This window comes from Malaya genurostris, chromosome 3, assembly GCF_030247185.1.
Source record: "Malaya genurostris strain Urasoe2022 chromosome 3, Malgen_1.1, whole genome shotgun sequence".
Taxonomy (NCBI): Eukaryota; Metazoa; Arthropoda; class Insecta; order Diptera; family Culicidae; genus Malaya; species Malaya genurostris.
The window spans coordinates 62,952,231-62,979,019 of NC_080572.1; the positions used below are offsets into that span (position 1 = coordinate 62,952,231).

Genomic DNA, 26,789 nt, shown 5'->3' on the forward strand with positions numbered 1-26,789 from the left:
TAAGTTGTGTAAGCTTTGCGTCTGCTTAGCGGTTTAAGTTGGACTGCTAGGCGGAGATGGCAGTTCTACTTGAACTGCTTTAAGCACTGACAAGCCGAAGGCGAAACGCAAAGAAAATTGATTCTTGAAATTATTATTTTTACGTTTCGTCTTTGACTCATCAGTGCAGAGCAGTTCAAATTGAACTGCTTAGTGCTAAACTCGGCAGTTCAATTTGAACCGCTAAGCAGACGTAAAGTTTTGTTTTGCAACGGAGTGCAATGTCTTTTCTGACGCGTCGAACGAAAACGTGTTTTCGACTATTTCTGGCCGATGCAGGTTTGGTCATTTTTGGTGGTTGTTCAAAATGAAAACTACGATTTTTCACGAAAAAATTCGCCATTTTGTAGCTGTAAAACCTCCCCAAAGTAACAAACAAGGGAAAGGAAAACGTTGGGGTCTGGGTTTTTTATATGTAGAAAGTGTATGCAAAATTTGAAAAAAAAAAATGGATCAGTAGTTTTCGAATGACGATGGACACGGACTGCTTTCGAGAAAAACGCGTTCAAAGTTTTTTGTCTATAAAATCAATGGAAACAATTTATTACTCAGCCAAATTTTGTGCTAGGGCACCTAACCGTTTTTATTATTTTTACGTTTCGTCTTTGACTAATCAGTGCAGAGCAGAGCCCCAGCACCCCCTAACCCCTAAATGACCAAACCTGCATCGGCCAGAAATAGTCGGAAACACGTTTTCATTCGGCACGTCAGAAAAGACATTGCACTCCGTTGTAAAACAAAAAGTGTTCTGTAAATAGCAGAAACTTTACGTCTGCTTAGCGGTTCAAATTGAACTGCCGAGTTTAGCACTAAGCAGTTCAATTTGAACTGCTCTGCACTGATGAGTCAAAGACGAAACGTAAAAATAATAAAAACGGTTATGTGCTCTAGCACAAAATTTGGCTAACCCCTAAATGGTTCTTGAAATGTTTCATTATAAAAGAATACAAAAGAAAAAATATGATTTTGTAAAAATGTTAGACCCTACGGGCTCCCTTGAGTAATAAATTGTTTCCATTGATTTTATAGACAAACAACTTTGAACGCGTTTTTCTCGAAAGCAGTCCGTGTCCATCGTCATTCAAAAACTACTGAACCAATTTTTTTCAAATTTTGCATACAGTTTCTACATATAAAAAAACCAGACCCCAACGATTTCCTTTCCCTTATTTGTTACTTTGGGGAGGTTTTACAGCTACAAAATAGCGAATTTTTTCGTGAAAAATCGTAGTTTTCACTTTGAACAACCACCAAAAATTCAAAAAATTTAAAAAAAATCGAACAGAAACGTTTGGGTCTAGAAAAACATTTACTCTATCTATGCTGCTTTGATTTCTTATCTGTCTGCGCTGAGATACAGTGGACACCGAAAATCATGATTTTCTAAATATTTTTTTAAGAAAAAAATTACAAAATGTTGTTCGAATAATGCTTTTTATCATGCAAAAAATTTGAATTCATTTTGTTGCACGATAACTCTGAAAACAATTCTCAAAAATGATGATATTTTTCATCATTTAGACTCAAAATTCCTATACTAAACAGAAAGAACGAAATCAAATAAATAATAACATCTAAATCTTTTTCGACTTCGTCACTTGACTACTGTGCAGCTGAAATCGACAAAGATCGATAGGTACATTTTTGTGACAATTCTACTGTGCCTTTGTGTCGAGGTTTGGTGAATCAAAAAACATTGTTTTGCAATCGAACGAGTGCCACTTAATATTACTCAACAAGCTTACTAATAAAATATAGAATGAAGGTGAAATATTGACTGTGCCTAGAGACTGTACCATCGAATAAGAGAATCAATTCTAACTAGATATTTGTTTAAGCAAAAATCAACATCGGTGCTCAAGGCCCTCGTCAGACATGCATGTCGTTAATCAATGACATGTCGTGAGTCCTAGTCGTGTCCATTGCCATTTGCTTATTGTATATCAATTGTCACATGTGAAAAATAGTTTACAGAAAGGAGTATCGTACACATAGTAGTGAATAGATGGGGTTTCAATGTCGGTAATGGCAATGTAAGTACTATTTTGCTTTTCGTTTTTTTGAAAAATTTACGATACTTCAATATGAATATTTTCTACGTGGAACCATAACAATCACAATAACAGTAAAAGTCAGAATTTCAATATTATTAATAATGAAAAATGAGAGATGCTACACTAAATTGTTGTATTATGGAAATCCACGTTCTCTTAATGGCTCTTTATTGTCTTTCTCTATAGAAAGGTAATTGAATAGATGGAAAACCCGACTTTCGATCGGAGCCTCGGAGACCCATAGTGTTATATACCATTCTACTCATCTCGACGAGATCGGAAAATGCCTGTGTGTGCATCTTTTGAGGATTTTTTCCATACGCTCAATTTTCTCGAAGATGGCTGAATCGATTTCAACAAGCTGATGCTACTATTGGATTATGAATCAAGTTCGAAGATCAAAGGGCTGACACTTTCGGTCCTGGAGATATTATCGTATGTAGTGACGTAACCGGCATATAGCACATATTTCCGCACAATATGTATCTAAATTAATTCAATTTCCTTTAATGACAAGAAAATGGTAATTCACAAACCACTACGTGGATTAAATAAATAGTTTGAAGCTCCGGTGCCGATACATGCACTATTTTTTCAATACTCATATCAAAAAATGTTACAAAAGAAGTTGTTAATAGGAACGGCATTATATTTCAACTGTTTTTTGTGTTTATGTGTGTTGAACTTTCATATGATTTAAATAAAAGTTTTTGCAATCCAATAGAACGCTATTGACTATTAGCTATATTATATTATTAGCTGGACTTTCGGTTCCAGAATTATAGGGTACAACGTGAAAAAAATTATATTTCATGAATAAAATCCTTTGAACTAACCTTATAATGTTATATCTGTTATATCGTGCTGTCGTTTTGTTAGTTGATGGCGAATGTTTCCATTATGTTCTGTTCTATACTAATCTATTGTGTTTAGTTTTGTACATATTCTAATTCCATGTGTCCAATATGAGACTTTTCTTTTAACTTGTCTGTAATTTAATATATTTTTACCATTTTGCTCCAAAGAAAACAATAACACTCACAAAAGTAAGTACACTGAGCTCAATTTTTACGCGTTTTTCATGTGGTTTTTACGCGGATTTCCAAAGTTACGCGGATTTCTGAACTTACGCGGTTTTTTTAAGCGAATAATCAAAGTTATCCAAATTTCTTTCCCGAAAATTGTTTTAACGTTTTAACTTCCAAAAATTCAAAATTTTTCTTGTAAGCCTAAAATTTTCCCTGAAATTTTCTAGAGTAAGACAGTTTACGACAGTTGGCAAAGGCCGTGTTTGAAGCGGCCCTACCATGATCATTAAAAATGTCATTACTGAAAAGTAAAATCATTTTTAATGAACGTGTAAGGGCAGTAATGATGAATTCTCCCTACAAACTTGCATGATTATGCAATCACTGAAAAATGATACTTCCGAATCGATCGTAATATACCTCGAATGGTATGTATAAAATGTTTTACAATCCCTGATGTGAATTTAACTGACTTCGGCTACACATATTCCCGAATTCCGGCACCGAAAGCTTCGGGAATAGCTCAATTGTTTTGTCAAAGAAGACCACATAGAATTTCAGAAACAAAAATCCAATTAAAAGACTTATAGCCCCATACAAAATTGATGAATTTTATTCGATTTCGACTGTCAATTCTGGAAATACAGGGTGATGATTTTTTTAAAAATTCAATCCGTCATTGAACTCAAAACTATTCCAATTTAGTCGACGTGTTAATTAATACGAACCGTTTTGGCTTATGCTGAAAGGATTCTTAGTGTAAGTAGAATCGAAGTACTAGCCATTCAATGATTTTGTACGCTAAGAATCGTCCGCGAAGTTAGCTCGTTTTATAAACAATACAGTATGAAATTTTCATGTAAAAAATATAACTTTTTACTTATATGCTTATCATTTTTCGAAAAATTAGTATTTTCGAAATCTCCTATACCACGTAGGGGATCTCGCACATACTAATTATGACATATACTTCAAACAAAACTTTGGTTATTGTTCCAGCTTTAAATTTGAAGACACCTCCCGAACTCCCGGAAAACTAGCCACAGCCAATTGGTCATAAGGAGGCTATTTTTTATCGGAAATATGTAACAATAATTCATTTTGTACGTTGAAGTACACTTAATTAAACACTTAAAACAAAATTTCGAAAGCTTTCACTATATTTCCGTAAAACGTTTATGAAATTGTTTTATTTTATTGACGCGCATGGTGGCTTTACCTCTTAAGCGCAGATAACAGATATACAGCGACGACACGACCTGCCACTCGTCTATTAAAACTGTATCGCAAATCCAACTACCCCTCAGTAACTCGAAATGTCAGAACAAAATTACTTGAAAATTTGTTGAAACTGGCAACTCGATTTGATAAATTATTGATTTCGAATAACAGATACCTTGGATACTGTCATTCAAAAACATGTTTATGTAGATAAACAAAACTAACTCGGAATCGATGCATACCAGTCGCGCTGTGTCTAAACACAAGAATCGGCCCTTAAAAGTTAGGTGAAGCGCTATGTTTTTGCGATACGAATATGTTATATTATTTTATTTGCACAACCAGTAATTGTATGCACCGGAAATTTGATACGAAAGCAGTTACCAATCAACTACATCAGCATCTCACACCATTAGAAAAATTCAAAAATGAATTGAAACTATTGCATAGTTTTCATAAAATCTTCAAATTTTGCGACTAAGAATTTCTTCTAAGATCGTATCATCAGCATTACTATTTTTTCGCGCAATTGAGACAAACTTTTGTTTTATGACTTTTGCTGACCCTAGAATTGTTTTAGTATGACATCTGGATAATTCTTGGAAAATTCTCTTGAGAAGACTTGAAACGCATCTCCAATAAAGATCTTCATGGAAAACAATCAAGTTTTTAAGCATGATTTAGCAGAGAAATAACATAAATAAATGCATTTTATTGTTACTGATTCAATGTATAAAGGATCTTTGAAAATAGCTTAAATTTAATACTGGTGTTTCAAATCGACATCACAGAACGCAGCAATTTCATTATCGTTCTTTTCCCATTGATTTAAACTTCTGTAAGGGTTCTTCTAGTATTACGAAATAATGTTTTTGGTCTCAATTGAATGCATAATAAACGAAATAAACATCCTGCTCCACGTTTTTTTTTCGAGTTTTAGAAACAGTAATTTTACTTGATTATTAGCAAATACACATTATAAAAAATTCAGTTTCGTCTTATGTCCATTTTATTGCAACAGATTTGGAAATATGTGGCTGCACACAAGAGAATAGATCGCTTTATTCCGAAATTAATCCTTTTTTTTTCTTGCATTTTCGTTTCAATGGAACGGGATAGTTTTCCAGTTTGTTTGTTTATTTCTATAATTGCGGTTCCTTGACAAATAACGCATAGCAACCAGAACAGTGTTGCCTAAAAAGAATAATTTTATCATTATCAAGGGGCCGCTAAATTTGTGGTAACTGACGGAAAATCACTCACAGACACTTTTTATTTCGATTTTGCTTCGGAGTGCCTGGTCGTGTCGTCGTATACAGGCTCGAGCAATATTTTTCAAAATCCTGTGTAAATTTCAAAAATTGCTATGCGTTGGAAACACTACTGCCACCCACTCGACTATTCGCCGCGATCTTTCAAAACGTTCCGGAACTATAACAAAATCCTTCTGTCTATTAAATACATATTCCAACTACAACAATTTTAACACTTATCACATGATTTCCTTAAGAGTTAAAGACAACTTTATTTACATGTCGCATAAATCACACGAGATTTCGATTAGAATAAAACAAAAATAAACTTGCCATTTTAACCAACAGCAAAACAGAAATCTAGCGTGAAGTGAATGTTGCACCCAAAAATGTGACTCATGTGAAAGCGGCACCCAAATCGTGGTGGCACCGGCGGTATTTTTTACGCAGATTTCCGAAGCTACGCAGTTTTTTTTATGTGAAATTCCGAAGTTACACGGTACGTATCCCCTGCGTAAACAGTGATCTCAGTGTATATCTCTTTGTGCAACAGGCCATCGACCCATTTCCAAGATGATTTATAGACTGATCATTTTGATAAAGCAGGAATGCAGACAGAGTTTTATGGCTGACATACTTTCTAAATATACCTCGAATCTAGTCAGTAATCAATCCAGAGTGTGCTATAAATTCTTGCAAACATCAATTTACACCTTGCCATGAAAATCAATAGGAAATAGAAAGAATAGTAACAGCCTGGGGTGAACGCCAATTTTAATAATCAAACATGCTTTTCACTCCTGAACTCCCCTCTTGGTTTGGAAATACATGTACAGGTATGGCGTTAGGTTCCGTTCATTCATGTTTACCCGTACACCAGCAAAGGTCAACAGAGCGCGTGATTACCATCATCGTCATCGCTGACGGGGTCAACATACGCAAGAAGTGGGAAACGACACAGGGAGTAAGTTTTCACGTTATTTAGAATAATTTACTGCCTAGCCTTATGTGAATCATTCTAATCCGATGGCTTTCAACCGTGGGTCAATACAGGGTTTGAATGCCGCGGTTTTTCAAGCACTAAGAGTTAAAAATCAATAATTTTCAAGCTTAAGTGTTATAAATCAATATCCGATGCTTCAACGTGATTACAATATTCTATGGACGATGATTTGGCGTACTGATTGCGATTTAAAGCCAGTTTTAAAAGTGTTCCAAATATCAAAGGGAACGTGCCATTTGAGCTGATTTGTTCTGATTTAAAAGTGTACAAAAACAAATTAAATATGTTGTCGATTTTAATAAAACACAGCAATGAAATCAATAGTATAACCGATTCTGCTTTCAAAACACCTGCTTTAATCCCAAAACGGGAGCCGAACGCCAATTACGTTGCGTTGTGTTAAATTGTGACGATGGTCTTGGTAGACACTGATATCACAGAGAACAGACGTCCAAGCTACTATAAACTTTAAAAAATCTGTGTGAAGAAAAATCTGAAGTGAAGATCGTTAAAAATCATCTTTTCGAACGATTTAGCATACATGAATTAAAGGATAAGGAAGAGAGGAAATGTAGATACTTCATCTACTCTACAGAAGAAAGACGACTCGTCAGATACTTGCATGGAACCAATTTCAAATTTTACCAGAAGAAAACGTGACAAAATCAGAATCGACTTTTTCCAGTTTGAAATAAACTTCGCTCGCGTTTTTCGAATAGCAAATCATTTGTTTTGCATGGATGCAGAGACTAATTCGACACAAGAATGATTTTTTTCAAAAGGACGTAAGTACGGACTTTCTCCAAACCGTGGTAACTCAAAAATGTAAAAATGCAAAAATGGTGTCCAAGAAGATGGTGTAGGAAATTTCTTGGGCACTCTAAAAACATTATAAACTCTTTAATATTATTCATCTAATTTTATTATAAAACTTCACTTTTAAAGTTACCCGCCTAAAATAAATTTTTGTTACAAAATACTGAAGACTTTTCCAGTTCAAAATTTTCGGTGTTTTCTAATTCTTGAAAAAATGTTCAAATGTGTTTTCTAATTCTTGAAAAAATGTTCAATGTTACACTATTTTTCTGCTATTTACTGTTTACGTTAACGTTTAGTTTACGATTTAAAGAAAGTGCATGCAAAAATACATCCGATTTTTTAAAAAGTGCTTGGAAAAATACATCCGCGCTTTTAAAAAATCAGTCTTGAGTGGAATTGGTCTCAGAATCCGTGCAAAACAAATGTTTTGTCATACAGAAAACGTTTGCTTGTTCAGTTCAGTTGGAATACAAAGAAATTCTTTCCGCCGAAACGCTAGTGTGGAAATTTTTTCCCGACATCCTGAACGACGCTCGACCCTTAATGAAACCAATTCCTTCCTATGTGAATTTTCTTCAAAACATAACGTACCCTTGTAAATCGTTGTTCTCCTACGACAATCAGCCGTCAACAACAACCAATATCAGGTGTACACGGATAAAAATCCATTACCGGTACTATGATTAAGAAATTATAAAAATTATGAAACATGTCTTCTTATGAGATTATACCATTTTATTAATGATATTATGAGCAAAATTATCATTATCATGGAAGTTGTTATAGGAGATGAGGTGTTGCTCATGATATAAATCATTTACTCATGTTTCATGATTATCAAGATTTGTTTTAATCATGGTACCGACAATGGATTTGTATCCGTGTTTTTCTAATTAATTTTCTTTTTTAATACAACACATTGAGTGAGAGGGTACCCTTGTAGTTATTTCATTCGAAATATTTTTCATCGTTGCTTGCTGTTGAACTCCAACGTACAAAGAAATGAAATAAAATACTTACTTTTCGCACAAACAAAAATAAAAATTCAATTATCGCTTACGACGTTTTTAAGGTCGAAATTTCCTTGAAATTCTCGAATTCGCGTTTCTCATTTTCGAATTTCGAAACTTTCACAAGCTCGCGTATACTTTTTCCCTTGATTGAACATAAAAAGCAACGAATAGCGCACATACGCGAAATTTGGTTCAAATGACGACTTCTTTGACGAGCAATAAAAATCTATTGAAAGGATTTCTTTGAAAAATGTCAACACACGTTTGACCATCAATGCAACGAAATGCAATGACACCTTTCAATATGATTTATATTTCATCTTGGACTCGTCAGAGCAGAGCAGTTCAAATTGAACTGCTTAGTGCATAAGTAAACATTTCAATTTGAACCACTAAGCAGACGTAAGGTTAATGCTATCTCCGAAACACTTATTACGTTGCGCCGATCCTTAGTCTCTTCCCTGACATTCCAACTTCACCTACCTTTTACCAATAGCAACACTAAACATAGAATACCATCTATCGAAAAAATACACTGAAATTTATTAGTAGTACCCCTGATATAAAACAAGATACGCTTGTTACTACAAATAACCAGAAAAATCATAAAAACGAAAATGTCTCACAACAATGCTTCCAATAACGAAAACTAAAGTAACAGTAGATACAAAAAATCAATGGACGTAGGCGGAACCAGTGAACCAATAGCTCTAGATTATCTTAAGATATTTTTTTGATCGGAGAAAAAGGATAACAACCCAAGTAACATTTTATGTTATGCTAGCTTATTTGTGACTAGTTTGCAACCAGAAATTTGAGTTATTGTTACTAACATCTAACCACTTGCGTGACTCAAAGAGCGCAGTTCCTACTAGTTTCTATGCCAGCTAAAAATAAGTTGTCGTTACGTTGTAATACCATACTGAAATAACTTATTTTTCCATAATTTGAAAATAACTTGTTTTCAAGTAAACTAGTTGAAACTTCACACAGAAAGAAATAATGAAATTTACACGAGATGTAAATCAATAGTAACATGGAATAGACATGGGTTGAATCGAAATTTTGATTGAAAACTTTCATCGATGCAAAACTAAATTGAATTGCATTGAATTTCCAATGAATATAGCTGTATCTTTCAATTAACGCTTATTTTGCGATTAAATTGTATTGAAACGTACAGAATTGTAAAGTAATTTTATGTTTAATTACCTGCTCCAAATATGTGCATGAAAATAGATGTAAATTCACAAAATATTTTTATCTGTGTTTGTCGCCATCGACATTATAAACATTGAATGAATCCATAATGTTTTTCTATCAACATTATAAAGGCGGTATAGTATTTGAAATTACAAAGTTGATACAAGGTACAAATTCCACTACGATTTCAAAACTGTCGAGCAGAATTGAATTTTAATTAACTGCTTTTTGTGCGCCTTCAATCTAAATCTGTTTATGAAGACATGAACAATAAACAACGAAAAAACCTTATGTTCAGAATGCTCAAAATTAATCCAAGTAGAGTGATTTCTCATTATTTTAAATTCATATATCATGATAATTATAATATCACAATCGATGGTTAATCCTTATATTCTTTTCTTCGAGTTTATAATAGTGCATAGAACAAAAATGCCTTTCATTATTTTCGCCAAAAAGTAGTTTTGAAAAAAGTAATATCCTGGTTTTATTTGTGTTTTATACACTTCTTGTGACTCCATGGTATTGAAGCCAACAAAAGTTTTTTAGGTTGCATTTCCGTTATCATTACGTTGAGAAAACGTACCGATAGCTATCTGAATCAATGCAGAAATTGTATGTTATAATCTTATAATATCTAAGTTATTGCTACATCAATTCACCGTAACGATTTACATATACGCTTACGTATTTATAATGGTAAAACTTTTTTCAACTAGTAGCTGAAACCATAGCTGTGATTAAAGATATGTTAGAATCAAGTAACGATAACTTACAAATGATAGCTAGTTCAATGTTTATGTTATAAAGAAACACTTCCGTCACCTTGTTTTAACCAGCATAACATAAAAAACATGTTCGTGCTCTTGTTACAACATAGTTGGGCTAAGTGGTATCAGAACTAGTTACGGATTGCTACTATTGGAGTCAAATAAACTTGTTTTCAACTAGTAGCTAGAAGCATTGTTGTTATTAAAGATATGTTTGGATTAGGTAACGATAGCTTATAATTTATAATTAATTCAATATGACAAAAAGATGTGATTATTTGAAACCTAAATAACTATTTCGTAACAAGTTATGTTATGAAGAGACATTGCTGTCACCTTGCTTTAACCAGTATAGCATAAAAAACATATTCGTGCTTTTGTTGCAACATAGTTTGGACTTAGTCGCCTCAAAACTAGTTGCGGATTGCTACTTGGATACTCCTCCGGTAAAAAACAACCTCAAGGTTAAATCCGAGGTTAAAAAAGCCATAGCACAGTGGTTCAAAAGCCCAATTTCAAGCTCTTAATTGATACCTTATTAAAAGCGTGGTTTTTGAGATGCAGTATCTTTAGCAAAGTTGCTCAAAATGATAGCCGCCATCTTTTGGAAAATTTTAATCACCCTAAGAGTGAGATAAAACATTATTTTAGTTCAGGGTCAACATAGGGGCTAAGTTACTCCGACAAAGTTGTGCAGGAAGTTATGTCAAACAAATTTGCAGAAAGTACTATTCCCGTAACTTGAGTATAATTCATGATATAATGTATTTTCTGAAAAGGGTGTCATAAAACCAGTTTTTCTAAGAAAAAATATATATTTTAAATTTATGAGTTTTTCATGTTTGACAAATTATTTTTACTTTTCGTCTTTGACTCATCAGTGCAGAGCAGTTCAAATTGAACTGCTTAGTGCTAAACTCGGCAGTTCAATTTGAACCGCTAGGCAGACGTAAAGTTTGGCACAAAATTTGGCTAACCCCTAAATGACCAAACCTGCAACGGCCAGAAATAGTCGAAAACACATTTTCGTTCGGCACGTCAGAGGAGACATTGCACTCCGTTGCAAAACAAAAAGTGTTCTGTAAATAGCAGAAACTTTACGTCTGCTTAGCGGTTCAAATTGAACTGCCGAGTTTAGCACCAAGGTTGCTGATCCTATCAATGAAACATTACTCGTGAACTATTCTTTTCACCGGCGATGCTCTACCCATGCGGCGAGCAGTTTGTATATATTCCGTGTCTGCTTCATTCATTCTTTCCTTCCACTCAGAGAATTGTACCGCTTGGCAAAGCAAGCAAGCATCATATATGCACTCTGTTCGCTCGCAGTGAGTTCGTTTCGAAGCGTTTAGGTAGAAAGCTATTCGGTGGTGCTGATGACTCGCGTTGAGTCGAATTTTCTACTCACGGTGATTCGTTCTATGCGACGTATGGCGGTACAACTGAATGACCGCCCAGGATAAAACTTTATTCCTGTATAAAGCTTATAAGAAAGATGTCGAATCTCAGTCGGTGTTGAACAGTCGTTCGCACCGCACGCGTATAGCTCTTGGCTCCTGGAATTTTTTTCTGGCTAACTAGAGTTTCATTGATTCAAGGCTTCAGTCTTTTTCAAGGCTACCTGAATCACTAACCAAGTGACTAAGTGATATTAGAGTGACCAAGTGATACAAAGAGTTATATTAGAATGACTAAGAAATTAATCAGCCTTTTTTAAGGCTAGCTAGGAGTCTAATCGAAGACTAATTTAGCCTAGTTAATTTAATTAAAAATTTCATTAATTTCAAAAATGCCTGCGTCCAACCGGAAAGGCAACAAGCCTAAGGCTAAAAATAATTCAATACGGAATAAATCACAATCCGTTATTCAACATTTTTCTAATAACATTCACGATCTTATAGAATCTGAATGTAAAAATAAAAGACAACGGACGGATTTCCCTTCCATTGATCCTATGCCGTCTAACAATATTTACGAGATTCTTCCTGAATCCGATTGTAGCGACATAGAAGAAAATTCTTCAAAAATTCCCAAAATGGACGCTTGTCGTTCTGGGAAGAAACAAAAATCTATGCCACCAGTGACGGTGATGATTTCCGACTTCAAAGCATTCCGTACTGAGCTTTCTACTTTTCTCCCGGAAGTAAAAGTCTCATTTCAAATCGGACGAAGAGGAGAATGTCGAGTCTTGGTGGATGGATTGGAAGATTACGAACGTCTTATTCGATATTTGTCCGAGAAACTTCATAAATTTTATTCATATGATATAAAATCAGACAGACCCTTCAAGGCTGTCTTGAAAGGATTATCAAATGATCAAAGTATTGATGAAATTAAAAATGAACTAAAAGAATTGCTTGGTTTTGCCCCTTCCCAAGTAATACTTATGAAAAAAAGAGCGAATGGTACTTCTAAACCACGCTCTGGAATTTCCCATGAACTTTACCTAATACACTTCAATCGAAGTGATGTAAACAATTTGAAAACTTTAGAAAAAGTACGTTTCATTTCCCACATTAAAATTCATTGGGAACATTATAAACGGCATAATCGTATTGCAAACTTAACGCAATGTCGTCGTTGCCAAGGCTTCGGTCATGGAACCAAAAATTGTCATATGGATATACGGTGTTTGAATTGTGGTAAATCGCATTCGAAAGACGTTTGTCCAATGAATGAAACCACTGATAAATTTTCATGTTCAAATTGCAATGGAAATCATAAATCCAATTATTTGAAATGTCCTGTCAGGGAAAAAATTTTAAACGCTCGTTCGCTTCGACAACAAGTCAAATCAACGACCTTAAATTTACAGAACATACCTGAAAAAACAGGTACGCCTGCCAATTCATCTTCTAACGAGAACAATTTATTGACAGGTAGATCGACCTCGTCATCATCTTCTTCTAATGTCAGTTATGCTGGTATATTAGGTAGAAATCTATCACCTATTTCTTCTAATGTAAATAATCAAAACACAGGACCGCCTTGCAGTTCTTCTTCTAACGAAAACAATTTATTAATAGGTAGACCGGCCAAATCATCTTCTTCTAATGGCAGTCTACCTACAAATATTCCTTCAATGCCATTCGCTTCTTTAAATGAAGTCGATTTAGGCGATATAACTGAAAATAAAATGATCTACCTACAAGATCAACTTTTTCAAATGATCATCCAAATGAATTCGACTTCATCACTTTTTGAAGCATTTCAAATCGGATGGAAATTTGCAAATAATATTATAATGAATTTAAAATTTAACAGTGATGTTAAATAATTATTTGAATATTTTAAATTGGAATGCTCGATCTTTGAAATCGAGTGAAGATGAATTTTATAATTTTCTCAAAGTTCACAAAATTCATATTGCCATTGTGACAGAAACTTTTCTTAAACCAAATGTCAAATTGAAAAGTAATCCACATTATGTGGTTCATCGATTTGACAGGTTTACTGGAATGGGTGGTGGAGTTGCCATTTTTGTCCAACGGCAAATTAAACATCGAATTTTACCTTCTTTCAATACTAAAGTTATTGAAAGCTTGGGAATCGAAGTTGAAACCATTCATGGAATTTATTTCATCGCTGGAGCATATTTGCCATTCCAATGCACCGGCGAACAATTGAATTTCTTTAAAGGCGATTTGCAAAAACTTACAAGATATCGACCGAAATTTTTCGTAATAGGGGACTTAAATGCTAAGCATGTCCAGTGGAATTGTAGGCAAAATAACAGTAATGGTAAAATACTTCATAATCAACTCTCAGCTGGTTACTTCACAGTTCTTCATCCCAGTAATCCTACTTGTTTCTCTTCCGTGAAAAACCCGTCTACAATTGATCTGGTTCTAACAGATCAAAGTCACATTTGTAGTGAACCGATTACTCATGCTGACTTTGACTCAGATCATCTTCCAGTAACATTCAGACTTTCCAACGAAGCTATAATTAATCCAATTAGTTCTATTTTCAACTATCATAGAGCTAATTGGTTGGATTACAGATCTTACATTGAAAATCATGTGGATCATGAAACTATTTTAGAAAATTCTGCGGACATTGACACAGCAATTGATAATTTGAATCATTATATTATCGAAGCTAGAAATCTTTCAGTTCCCAAAGCTCAAACTAAATTAAATTCTCCTATCATCGATGACAATCTTCAACTGCTCATTCGGTTGAAGAATGTTCGTCGACGACAATATCAACGTTCTCGTGATCCTGCTATGAAAAACATAGTTAAGGATTTACAAAAAGAAATTAAACATAGATTTACTCTTTTGCGAAATGAAAATTTCGCTAAAGAAGTTGAACAAATTAAACCATATTCTAAACCTTTCTGGAAACTTTCTAAGGTTCTTAAGAAACCTCAGAAACCAATTCCTGCTCTCAAGGAAGGAAATCAAATACTTCTTACAAATGGTGAAAAAGCTCAAAAACTTGCTCAGCAGTTCGAGAGTGTCCACAATTTTAATTTAAACGTTGTGAGTCCTATTGAAAATGAAGTCTCACTGAAATATGATCATATTTCAACCCAAGTGTTATCACACGATGACATTATTGAGACGAATTTTGATGAAATTAAATCAATTATTAGGAAACTCAAAAACATGAAGGCTCCTGGTAATGATGGAATTTTTAATATTCTTATTAAAAATCTTCCCGATGTTGCCTTGAGACTCCTGGTTAAAATTTTCAACAAGTGTTTTTCATTAGCTTACTTCCCAAAAAGATGGAAAAACGCTAAAGTAATTCCTATCCTAAAACCTGATAAAAACCCAGCAGAAACATCAAGTTATCGCCCAATTAGCTTACTTTCTTCTATCAGTAAACTTTTTGAAAAAATTATCTTGTTGAGAATGATGACTCATATAAATGAGAATTCAATTTTTTTACCAGAGCAGTTTGGATTTCGTCATGAACATTCAACTACTCATCAACTTGTCAGAGTAACGAACATGATAAAATCAAATAAATCTTCTGGGTTATCCACTGGAGTTGCTCTTCTAGACATAGAAAAAGCATTCGACAGTGTTTGGCACAAAGGTTTAATAGCAAAAATGTCTGATTTCCAGTTTCCTATTTATTTGATCAAAATGATTCAAAATTATTTAACTGATCGTACTCTTCAGGTTAGCTATCAGAATTGTAAATCTGAATTGCTACCCGTACGAGCCGGTGTTCCGCAGGGTTCGAGTGTAGCTCCAATCTTGTATAATATTTTCACTTCTGATCTTCCAAATCTACCCGTTGGTTGTCAGAAATCGCTATTCTGTGACGACACAAGTCTGTTAGCCACAGGTAGAAATCTAAGAGTGATCTGCAGTCGCCTACAAAGAAGTTTAAATATTTTCAGTGATTATCTGTCAAAATGGAAAATTAAACCAAATGCAGCAAAAACGCAATTAGTTATCTTTCCTCACAAGCCAAGAGCTTCTTTTCTTAAACCAAACAATAGTCACATTCTCAAATTGAATGGCTTGGAATTGACATGGTCTGATCAAGCTAAATACTTAGGTTTAACGTATGACAAAAATCTCACTTTCAAGGATCACATTGAAGGAATCCAGGCAAAGTGTAATAAATATATTAAATGTTTATATCCTCTTATAAACAGAAATTCTAAGCTCTGTCTAAAAAACAAATTGTTAATTTATAAACAAATTTTCAGACCAGCCATGCTTTATGCGGTACCAATTTGGTCAAGCTGTTGTTCCACCAGGAAGAAAACGCTTCAAAGGATTCAGAATAAAATTCTGAAAATGATTCTGAAGCGTCCTCCCTGGTTTAGTACAAATGAGTTACACAGACTCACAAATATAGAACCATTAGATGTAATGTCACATAATATTATAAGCAAATTCCGACAAAAATCGATGCAATCTTCAATTGAATCGATTCGCTCTCTGTATTAGTTAGTAAGTTAGTATATAAGTTCCTTTTCCCCATTACACAATACAAGTAGGTTTAGAATTTTCCCTACACAAAAATCTCAGAATTGCGGAAGCAAATAATGTCCTCATGGTAATAACCAAATCATATATATAATAGGGCTGAAAAGTCACCACTTGTGGCTGAACACCCAATTTAAATCTTAATAATTTAATTTTAACTCATATTCCAATAAATAGTTATTTAAAAAAAAAAAATAAAAAAAAAAAAAAAAGATGTCGAATCTTTTTGAATTGTCTTCACTGCACATTTCTTCGGTGTTTGCTATACTTCAATCGTGATTTGTAGCGTTAGGGACAACTTTGATACCTGCCAGAATATGTTATTGATTAATCATCAAACTGTAAAGGGTTATTAAGGTGAAATGTAGCGGAATGCGAAAATCGCGTTTTTGATCAATTATTCAAAAACTAGACCGATTTTCGAAAAACCAAAAACACTTAAGTTTTCGAAATCAAATTTATCATAACTAAGTATTCTTAGAATTTTGAAATTTTGCTTTGCCGAGCCGTAATTGGTTTTTGAAATGTATAAACGGTCACTGTTCATCCCACGGGGATGATTTTAGAACTGAAAAGTAGTGTTTGTAGCAGAATTTCACAAAGAATCTGAAAACGCAACTCAAAATTATAAAATTTTAGCTAAAACTACTGAAAATTGAAAAAGTTAACATAAACTTTTCTGCATTTTTTTTATTGCTTGTGCGCTGCTGTTTCGTATTGAGGTGGTGTGAGAAATGCACGGTGGGCACGGTGGCATTATATCGTTAGCAAAAATTACATATCAAATAACGACGCGAATTTATGCAGTATTGGGTTTTGGGTTTTGTGTTGAAATAAAGACGATTTGAATACAATAAAATGGGTATTGTAAGAAATTGTTTATTTTCTAAGTAGCTGTCATTTATAATGCTAATAATGACCAACTCTGTTGAGTTCAATGCATTGATGTTGCTGAAGTAATAATGCTTGGCTGTGTAATATCGTAAAACAGGTATTATTTTAGAGTATAGCAATTTTTATAGCAAAACTAAAACTTCAACATTGACAAGCTACTGAATGAAATGAATACAAGCCAAGTATTATCGTTCATTAACCTGATATACAAACAAAGTGTGAAGAATTCAAAAATCCATTACGTCCAGTCTTTTTTACAAGCCAATATAACGAGAGGCAAGCCCACTGCGCTCAATCATTGAAAAAAGTTCTTGTTTCTATGTGTCTGTTTTTCTTGGTACGCTTTGTGCGACGGTTCGTTCATCTGAAACGGATAGAATTTTGCGCGCATTTTATGACACTACATTTCACCTTAATGGAGCGTTTTTGTGTGTCGTAAATATTCCGTAGTTCTATAATAAATTCATTTTGTGTTTCGATCGAGTTCGACTTTTCCAAACAAATTATATGTACCTCATTCGAAATGCCAAATTGGTATTTTTCATTCGGTCGAATGTAGGGTTGTTTATTATGCCTGAGAAGTAATAGTCCCAAGTTTTTGTCAATTATTATTGTTTCTCATAATCGTGCAACTATTTATATACCGATTACAAAGCCATTCGACGATCGTTTACTTAATAATTATAAACATATGTGATGACACTAATAATTGCTTTTAATTTCATGTTAATCATTCATAATAAACTAATAGTATTTGTATTGACTTCGAGACAAGTTGTGTCGAACCAAGTCAACTACCAAAAAGATTGAGACCAACTTTGATGATACACACTATTAGTTCTTACAAATACAAGAAGAACCATAAACACCGAATAATTCCGTCACATTCAATATACAGGGCGTTAGATCTACAATATAATAGAAACTAAAACCGAAATAGAACTTCTATAATTTTGTATAAGGCACTAATTTGGAGGCCAACATAAGATTTTACTGAAGAATGATATTTCTATTATTATCAAAAACAAACAAAGTCTCTACAGTTACTTGTTGGAAACTGTGCCATGGATAATCGTGCAATGAAGACCTTCCGCAGTTTCCAATAACGAAATAAATATCTAAAAATCAAGTATCATACAATCAAACACAACAAAATTATCTGTCTCGTGACATTAGTGACGTTAAATAAAGTGGAATTAAATGCATTTTTTTTCTTGATCCAACATTCTCCTACTATCTCCTGATTATATGATAACAGAATTGTATTTCATTTGGACTCTTTGTATGTGATCCTTTAAGTATTCACGTAAAAATTTTGTTGCTCAACATAGTTTTAAGGTGAATAATGCAATGAGTAGTTTCAAAACTGAATGTGTGATATGAGTAACAAAAATTCTAAATCGCACTATCTGACAAATCGATAAACCACGCGGATTGTGTTATTTTTCAAATTGAAATCGTTTCCTCTGTAATATGAATATTGTAAAATGTTATGAAATTGAATTTACAATTTCTTTTAGCGGAGGTTCTTTTTTAAAAAAAAAGCTAAACCGATCACTTCGGGAGTCAATTGTAGAACATTTTATTTTCAATACATTTTTGACAGCAATATCAGATTGTAATCTTAATTTGATTTCAGCTCATCAATTTCTCAACTGATATCACATTACGTTATTATTTTGCTGTTTGCTTTTGGAAAAAAAAACTTACGAGGCAATAGTTTTGTGAAACTCCAAAAATGATAATATTAAATGCAAAAATTTAATGAATGCATTAAAATAGGACTAAGTTAATAAGGCGATACAAAAATGCAAAAGTAAATTTCAATGGAACATCTATTCCTCCAATTTTATGTTGCGTTTTACAAAATGCTTCGACATCCTGTGGCAGTTGGCCGGAACCACAACCGTGATTCTCAATTTAAAAGTCTTAATTTCCTGATCGTAGTACAGTTATTCTAATCGATAATTTGCGTAGATGTATGGTAAAAGATGCTGATTGAGTATTTAGTTAGTAATGACTATTTCTTTGTTAGCCATTCTTCTTAATTGCTTTGATTTTTGCAGAGCAAGCAGTTACATGGCGTCTCAGTAGGTTCAAACGTTGTGGAAAACCCTGCACTCCTATTACTTCTATAAATCAAATCTATGCGAAGAAGCGTTAAATTGTGTTTAATATAATAAAAACATGAGAAAATAAATCATTCCTGGAATTAAAAGATTAGACTTGCCTCTATAATCAATATTCAGAATATATTTTTGTCACTCTATTTGCATTGCATATTGATATTCCGTATTGGACTTGATCATTCATAATCATATGTGATTTTAAAAAATATCACTGTAGATATTTCAGTCCATTTTCAAAATCATAAATAAAATAAATATCAAACCAACCCGAAAGAGAATATAAACTGCAAAATTTTCACTTTACAAAAGTGATTTTCCTCAGGTGATTCAACTCCAGCTTTTTTAAAATCTATCTGCCATTACTTGCCGCAAAATTTCAACAGCACGGAGTACGAACGTGAGAATAGTATTCGGTGAAATCTGAATAAACTGTTTCATTAGTTTTATTGCAGTAGGAAGTACATTATATGTACATTAGTATACGATTTTAAACGAAGTTTTGAAGCGGACTATCAGTTTTATTTATCAGTTTAATTTTTATCCAACCCAATCGTTTCGCCATCTTCCAACGATAAGTAATGATATTACGTTTAAAGTTTTCTAAACTAATTTGTGATGTTCAACGCACACTTTTTATCAGGGCAATATCTACGAGACAATTAAACTAAGCAAAATAAAAAATTGCTTCCATCGCATCGCTAATTTTTGTCTTCAATTTTTTTCGTACACTTGCATTCATGATTGCTGGCATTTTGACTCGCAGTGAGTCAAAAATTGACTCAATGTAAGCGCTATTCGTGCCTGATGATACCTGCTCTTGAAATGGTAGAGAATGGCTCACGGCGGAATAGCAACCAGCATGAAAAAGCAAGATCTCTTCTCTCTTGCGAGTCGCTCAGGCAGTCACATATTAAGCATAGCTTTTGCCTCGTCCGGCATTACATGCTTTGCTGTCTCCGTTCTAGAATCGTTCGCAGGCGGTGAGCGTTAATGAGTTGCGTGAGGCGAATTTCAGCAACCCTGTTTAGCACTAAGCAGTTCAATTTGAACTGCTCTGCACTGAAGAGTCAAAGACGAAACGTAGAAATAATAAAAACGGTTATGTGCCCTAGCACAAAATTTGGCTAACCCCTAAATGACCAAACCTGCATCGGCCCCTAAATGAACAAACCTGCATCGGCCAGCTCTGCAGATCAGATCAGATTTCAGTATACATTCAATTAGGAGCGTGATATTGGGCTTTTGAACCACTGTGCATAGCTGAAATATACCAGTATATTTGTATATGAACTTCGAACAAAGCGAATCTAATCCCAGGTTTCAGAACATGATGATTAATTTTCATATGTTTGGAAATATGTATATAATTTCTTGATTTTTTTTTATTGAGAAATAAGCAAGTGAAATATTTTTGAGGACGATTCTTAGAAATCATAATTTGCGGTGTCCACTTTATATCAGCGCAAACTTATCAGAAAACCAAAGCAGTATAGTTGTAGTAAACAATTTTCTAGACCCCTTCGTTTTCGTTTGATTTTTGCTTTTTTTTTTAATTTCTTGAAATTCGCCATTTTTTAGCTGTAAAACCACTCCAAAGTAACAAAAACATTAAGAATCGATTGTGAAGTCTATTGAAACAAAACGGTCAAATTCCCCAGAAGGAATGTAATACCAAGACGTTGCTTTGGAAAGCAACGGCGTGCACCGGATTATCATTAAATTACCATTTCGTGTGGTCGTTAAAGGAACCAAAATACTTTACGGGTTACTGCAGTCATTGGCAAATTTATTGTCTGACAGTTAAATACTTGAGTGTTCGTCAATTCCTTAACTTATGTGTGTATTTGTTAAATTGTACTCGAACCTGTATAATTCTCTTGAAGATGACAGCCGATTTGTTCAAACGCAAACGTCCAAATGATAAAAAATATATAAATCACGTCAGCTCTGAATTACAATAATTTACATGTTTTTGTTTGGATTCGGAAAAGTCATTGTATACAGTGTTCCTCATGCCATTTCACCTCATTGGTAAAGTCAAGGTCAAACCGAATGTTTGAAGTATCACGAAATATAGCTAGATATTTCCACCGATTTTGGCTTTGTCGTCTACATTTTTGGTCGACAAGAAACTTTATTGTTCGTAGTATTTAGAAATAAATATATATATGGCATCAAAATATACTCACTCAATTCCTCGGGAGCGTACCAGTATCGGCTGATTTTTAACCTGTTGTTGCTGCTGAAGGTGCGAGGTAGAGTTCCGCAACGGACTTCGTCCTCGGTAAATTTTTCCATTATTCATTCTTTCCACACTGCTGGATCGGTTGTTTTTATTATTTAAACTACTGGACCGTTTCATTCGAACATTGGAGCTATCTGTTTTTAGATTATTGTTCACTTTCTTAACATTGGTAAAGTTTTCACTTGTGCTTCCTCGTACACTTCGGCCACGCATAGAGCCAAGATTATCCCACTGGTTATTCAGATTCGACACCGACTTCGAATCGTGAACTCCACTACGAAATGATCCACCATGAAATTGTGGAGACTGACGACGCGCCCGAGGCGTTAGGCTCTTTCCAGACGTGTCCTCCGTCGAGGAGAAGGAGGTTCCTGGTGGTTTGTAAACCATCATGAACAAACAAATGCGACGCAATTATCACAATGATTGAACACACAAAGCGACACACGAACCTGAGCGGTAATAAAAAAAACTATAAGCAGCCACGTGATTCAGAGCAGTCCGCATAGAAAAATACTGGTACAAAGCGAGTTTCGAAGCAGAAATTTTGGTTTGCTTACACAGCATATGTACTAGGTTTTTATGTGCTTTATCACCTCATTGGCTATCACACAGGAAGGACTTCAATCTCCAAGGCACTTGTCACTGTGGCGTGTGGCTCATTAATTTAACTGCGCGTTCACTCACTCACTTTTCTGCTACTCTGTTTATTGAAGGATGTGTGTAAATAAATGAGGCTTGATTTAGGTAGACGATTTTTCACTCGAAGCAAAACCGGGAAGCACGAAATATGTGACATCTGGATATGATTATAGAAAAATATGAAACGATCAATCATGTGTGCGAGTACAGTGCAGGAGAAAAAAGAACAAACAAAATCGACATATAATACACATAAATACTCGATTTTCATACTATGATTTCACACACTCATTTCCTCCTCTAACAATGATACAATTTAACTTCATTAGAATATTGAAGTCTTCCAGCAAAAGTCGTTATAAAAATCTCAATAAATCATCGTCGAGTAGTAGTGCAATGTGAGTGTTGTTTTTGATTAGACTACTCTCGAAATGTATTCTTCATTTTATCAGTTTTCGCCCCTTGAGACTTCACTATGACAACAATAGGAAATGGAGTTGAAATAATACATCTCGGTGGCATTTTTATCTTTAGAGATTTCATTTTTATACTTGGCGAAAATATGAAAGCTCTTGAAAGAAAACCAATCCATAATTCTTCCAAGATTTATGCCCGAAAATTCAACCAGCTGTTGAAGTTATAAGTAAAAAGTGCACACACAGACATTTTCCGATCTCGTCGAACTAAGTCGAATGGTATATAACACTTATGAGTCTCCGAGGCTCCGTTCGAAAGTCGGTTTTTCAAGCAATTCTAATACCTTTCTATAGAGAAAGGCAAAAAGACATTCGACAAGATCCTGGGCACAATGTACCTTATGATCAAAAAAGAACCGGAATTTTCATTTTAAAATTCCCGCGCTTGTCCAATCGGTAAACTTTTTTTCTCTCAACGTTGGCAACACTTTTATACACATTCTGTCAAATTTTGACGCATATCGTACGATTAGTTTTTGTTTGGCGTCTATACAAAGAAGTTGAAAAATTTTCGTGTGGCGATTTTTATAATGGATGAAAATTTAGAACAACGTGCGTGCATCAAATTTTGTGTTTCAAATGGATTTAAGTGTTCCGAAACGTTGAAAATGTTAGAAAAGGCCTTTGGTGAATAGTGTCTAGGAAAAACACAGGCATACGAGTGGTATAAACGCTTCAAAGGTGGTCGTACAAGCTTGGATCATGATGAGATCCCTGTCCGCCCAACAACATCTGTTACTGAAGAAAACATTGAATCGGCGAGGCAAATCGTATTGCAAAATCGTTCTGTACCGATTAGAGAGATTGCTGTTTTGTTGGGCATCTCTTATAGATCAGACGAACACATTTTAACTGATGTTTTAGGTTTGAAACACGTCGCTTCTCGGCTGGTGCCAAAAAAGCTGAATTTCATTCAAAAACAGTTTCGTGTTGATGTGGCCAAAGAGATGATTTCCAACGCAGATAGTGACCCCACATTCATCGAATGCATCATAACTGGTGATGAGGTGTGGATCTATGAATATGACGTCGAAACCGCACAACAATCGACCGAATGGCACTTCGAAGGCGAGCCGAAACCGAAAAAAGAACGCCAAAGTCGGTCCAAAATCAAAGTTATGCTGACTATTTTTTTTTCGATATTCGTGGTCTGGTGCACTATGAATTCCTTCCGGACGGTCAAACGGTTAATAAGGAATATTATTTGGCCGTTATGCGTCGTTTGCGTGAGGCCATTCTCAAAAAAAGGCCAGACTTATGGAAGGAAAACTCATGGATTTTACACTACGATAATGCGCCGGCTCACACAGCGTTGGTTGTGTCGCAGTTTTTGTCCAAAAACTCAACCAATATCATCAACCAAGCACCGTACTCTCCAGATATGGTCCCGTGTGACTTTTTCCTCTTCCCCAGACTCAAATTGCCATTGCGGGGAACGCGTTTTGAGACCATAGAGACCAGTCACGTACCCAGAGGGGGGGCCCGAGGGGCCCGGGCCCCTCCCGAAATCAAAAACAGATATATAAATATTTAGAAGGTCTAAGACAAGTGTTGCAGAAATAACAAGACAGTAAACGTAAAGAAATGTAACACAATAACAGTTCCAGTGGAAAAGTTTAAAGTGTCTCTTAAAAACATCCGTAAAAGGCACACCGTGATTTAGGTACATAAGCAATCTTCAGTAACATTATTTTTTTATCTTTGGGCCCCTCCCGAAAAAAATCCTGGGTACGGGCCTGATAGAGACCATAAAAGAGAATTCGCTGCGTGAACTAAAGGCCATACCTTCGGCGACCTATAAAACTTGTATGGAAAATTGGATCAAGCGTTGGCATGCATGTATTGCCGCAGGAGGAGAGTACTTTGAAGGCTATAATAAAGAAATTTATTAAAAATTGAAATTTTGCGTTTTTTAATAAAATTCCGGTTCTTTTTTTATCATAAGGTATTACCCACATGACATAAAGTCACGACGAATTTACATTACTTCTTCTGTGTAATAAAATAGAGAAAATGATCATATACATGTAAACAGGAAGAATTTTTGAAATTCAAATAGCATGTAAAGTATAAGTAATGAAGTTTTAGTCATCATTTAATACACGCACAGAAATGGGACATGTTTAAAATAACAAAACAGTTAGTACGTTTTTGAATTTGATTTATGTTCATTTCAAGCTCGAATATGATTGTTTTTAACCAATTTCCTCCATCAACATCAACAACGATCGCTGCTTGATTTGAATCAACACTTTGGTCTAACTAAACGAAAAATATATTTGTTCATGCTGAATTTTTCCTAGAAATAAACTAACTTTGATATTATCGCAATGTCCACGTTGATTTGATTCGGATATATCTTTATGTCAAGAAAAAATAGATTCAATTTATCAAAGACCATATTTGTGTAATGATACAACTAAGTTTACTGTTTAAATGCAACGTAATAGTTTCATTTTTCATAAACCAGAATCCGTTTGAGTAAAACACAGCTTTTTTGTACGGCGGAAAAGTTTCCCTTTTCTAGTGTTTGTCTTCATTTGTCAAATATATTTTATAATAAACAGTTTTCATGAAAGCTTCAAACGGAATTTCGCCTTTCTTATAAAATTGTTTCGCCTTTCTTATAAAATTCACTGTGAAAACTAGAGATGGACAAACCAATTAATTTCAAAGAACCGTTCAGAACTTGATAGGTCGCCCGGTGAACGATCATAATTAGGTTTAAGCCGGGGATAAATAAACGATATAAATCAAATCAAATCAACTTGATAGGTCTTCCAAAATAACTAGTTCTCCTAAACCGATAATTTGTTCTTCTGCAATTTTTTGTTTTTTTTTGTGTGTAAATGCGATTTACTTTACGCTTTTTCCAAATTTACCCTCTGAGAGAGTGATAAGTTCCTATTCCTGAATATCTCTTGTTGTGTCTAACGTATCAACATAATTTTTGCTACATGCCATCGGTAATATGACCATCAATTTATGATAACATTTTCAGTTGTATGCATGATTTGACCCTTGTCAGCACCAACCAATCAGAACGCGTTCTGAGGAAGAGAACAAAATATCTGTTGCTGTACAACTGTATCCTGAAAAACCGAGTGTAATATACCATATTTGAGCGTGTATATATATTGACATCTATTTTGTAATCATTTATTAATATCGTCGTGGAGGACATGAATAATAACAGTTTACTTCTAGAAAATAAAAACCTATCGTCAGAAAGGTCATATACTATAAACAATGTTTGCTTGTGCATACAAACCAAAAGGACATTGCAGTTCTATCCATTCAACAGAATTTATATACAAGCATGGTTGACCTCTTTACCAGTACCTATGTCACAAATTGCGTTTTAGATTCGGTTTGATGAAATTAGTACACTATCATCACGCTCGAATTTAGCTCATCTAACAGTTGTCACTTAACATGTCTAGCGTGCTGATGAATACTTTGCTAGACAAAAACTCGATGGCCGTTCATTTTCATTGTTCATATTGACCGAATCAAGTATAAAGTACTTCAATAACTGTTGCTCGGAAAACATAATCCAGTATTGACATTACAGGGTAGTAACATTAGTTCTGAGTATATTGATTTCATCATTATTGCCCGCACATTAACGTTGAAAATAAACAAAGCTTTGTGACGGTTTTCTGACCGTCAAGAGTTGATAGATATTTTGGGTTTTTGGTATCATATGGGATCCAGTTTTCTTTTGTTTACGTTTCGTTTTCCACTAAGTGTTCTAAGTTATAAGCGGTGCGATACCATAACCCCTAAATAACTAATATATTTTTGATTTGAAAATACTGCTTTTGAAATAATTATTTTGCTAAGGTTGTATGTAAAACTTTAAAGGACTTCTGTTTGATTAGAGTTCTCTCACTCCAACTCAAGCTCAAGCTCCACCTTCTGAGCTGGTTATAATGCTTTTGTCTGAGCGCAAGTTTGCAAGCTTCACCAAAAGCTACCATGTTTGGATACTGTACAAGAATCTCGTGCTTTATCCAACTTAAGTGATTTCTCTATGAACC

General features: G+C 34.4%; 1 protein-coding gene across 3 annotated transcripts in view; it reads right to left on the reverse strand.

Annotated features, from left to right (window-relative positions):
• LOC131436911 (kinesin-like protein KIF12) overlaps nucleotides 1-26,789 on the reverse strand; it is a 50,237-nt gene that overhangs the window by 19,943 nt on the left and 3,505 nt on the right. For all 3 annotated transcript variants that reach the window (XM_058605889.1, XM_058605890.1, XM_058605891.1), the window contains exon 2: nucleotides 21,573-22,427. In XM_058605889.1, coding sequence (XP_058461872.1) covers nucleotides 21,573-22,021 — 449 coding nt within the window. In that variant the 5' untranslated portion in view covers nucleotides 22,022-22,427. The remainder of the gene's footprint in view (nucleotides 1-21,572; nucleotides 22,428-26,789) is intronic.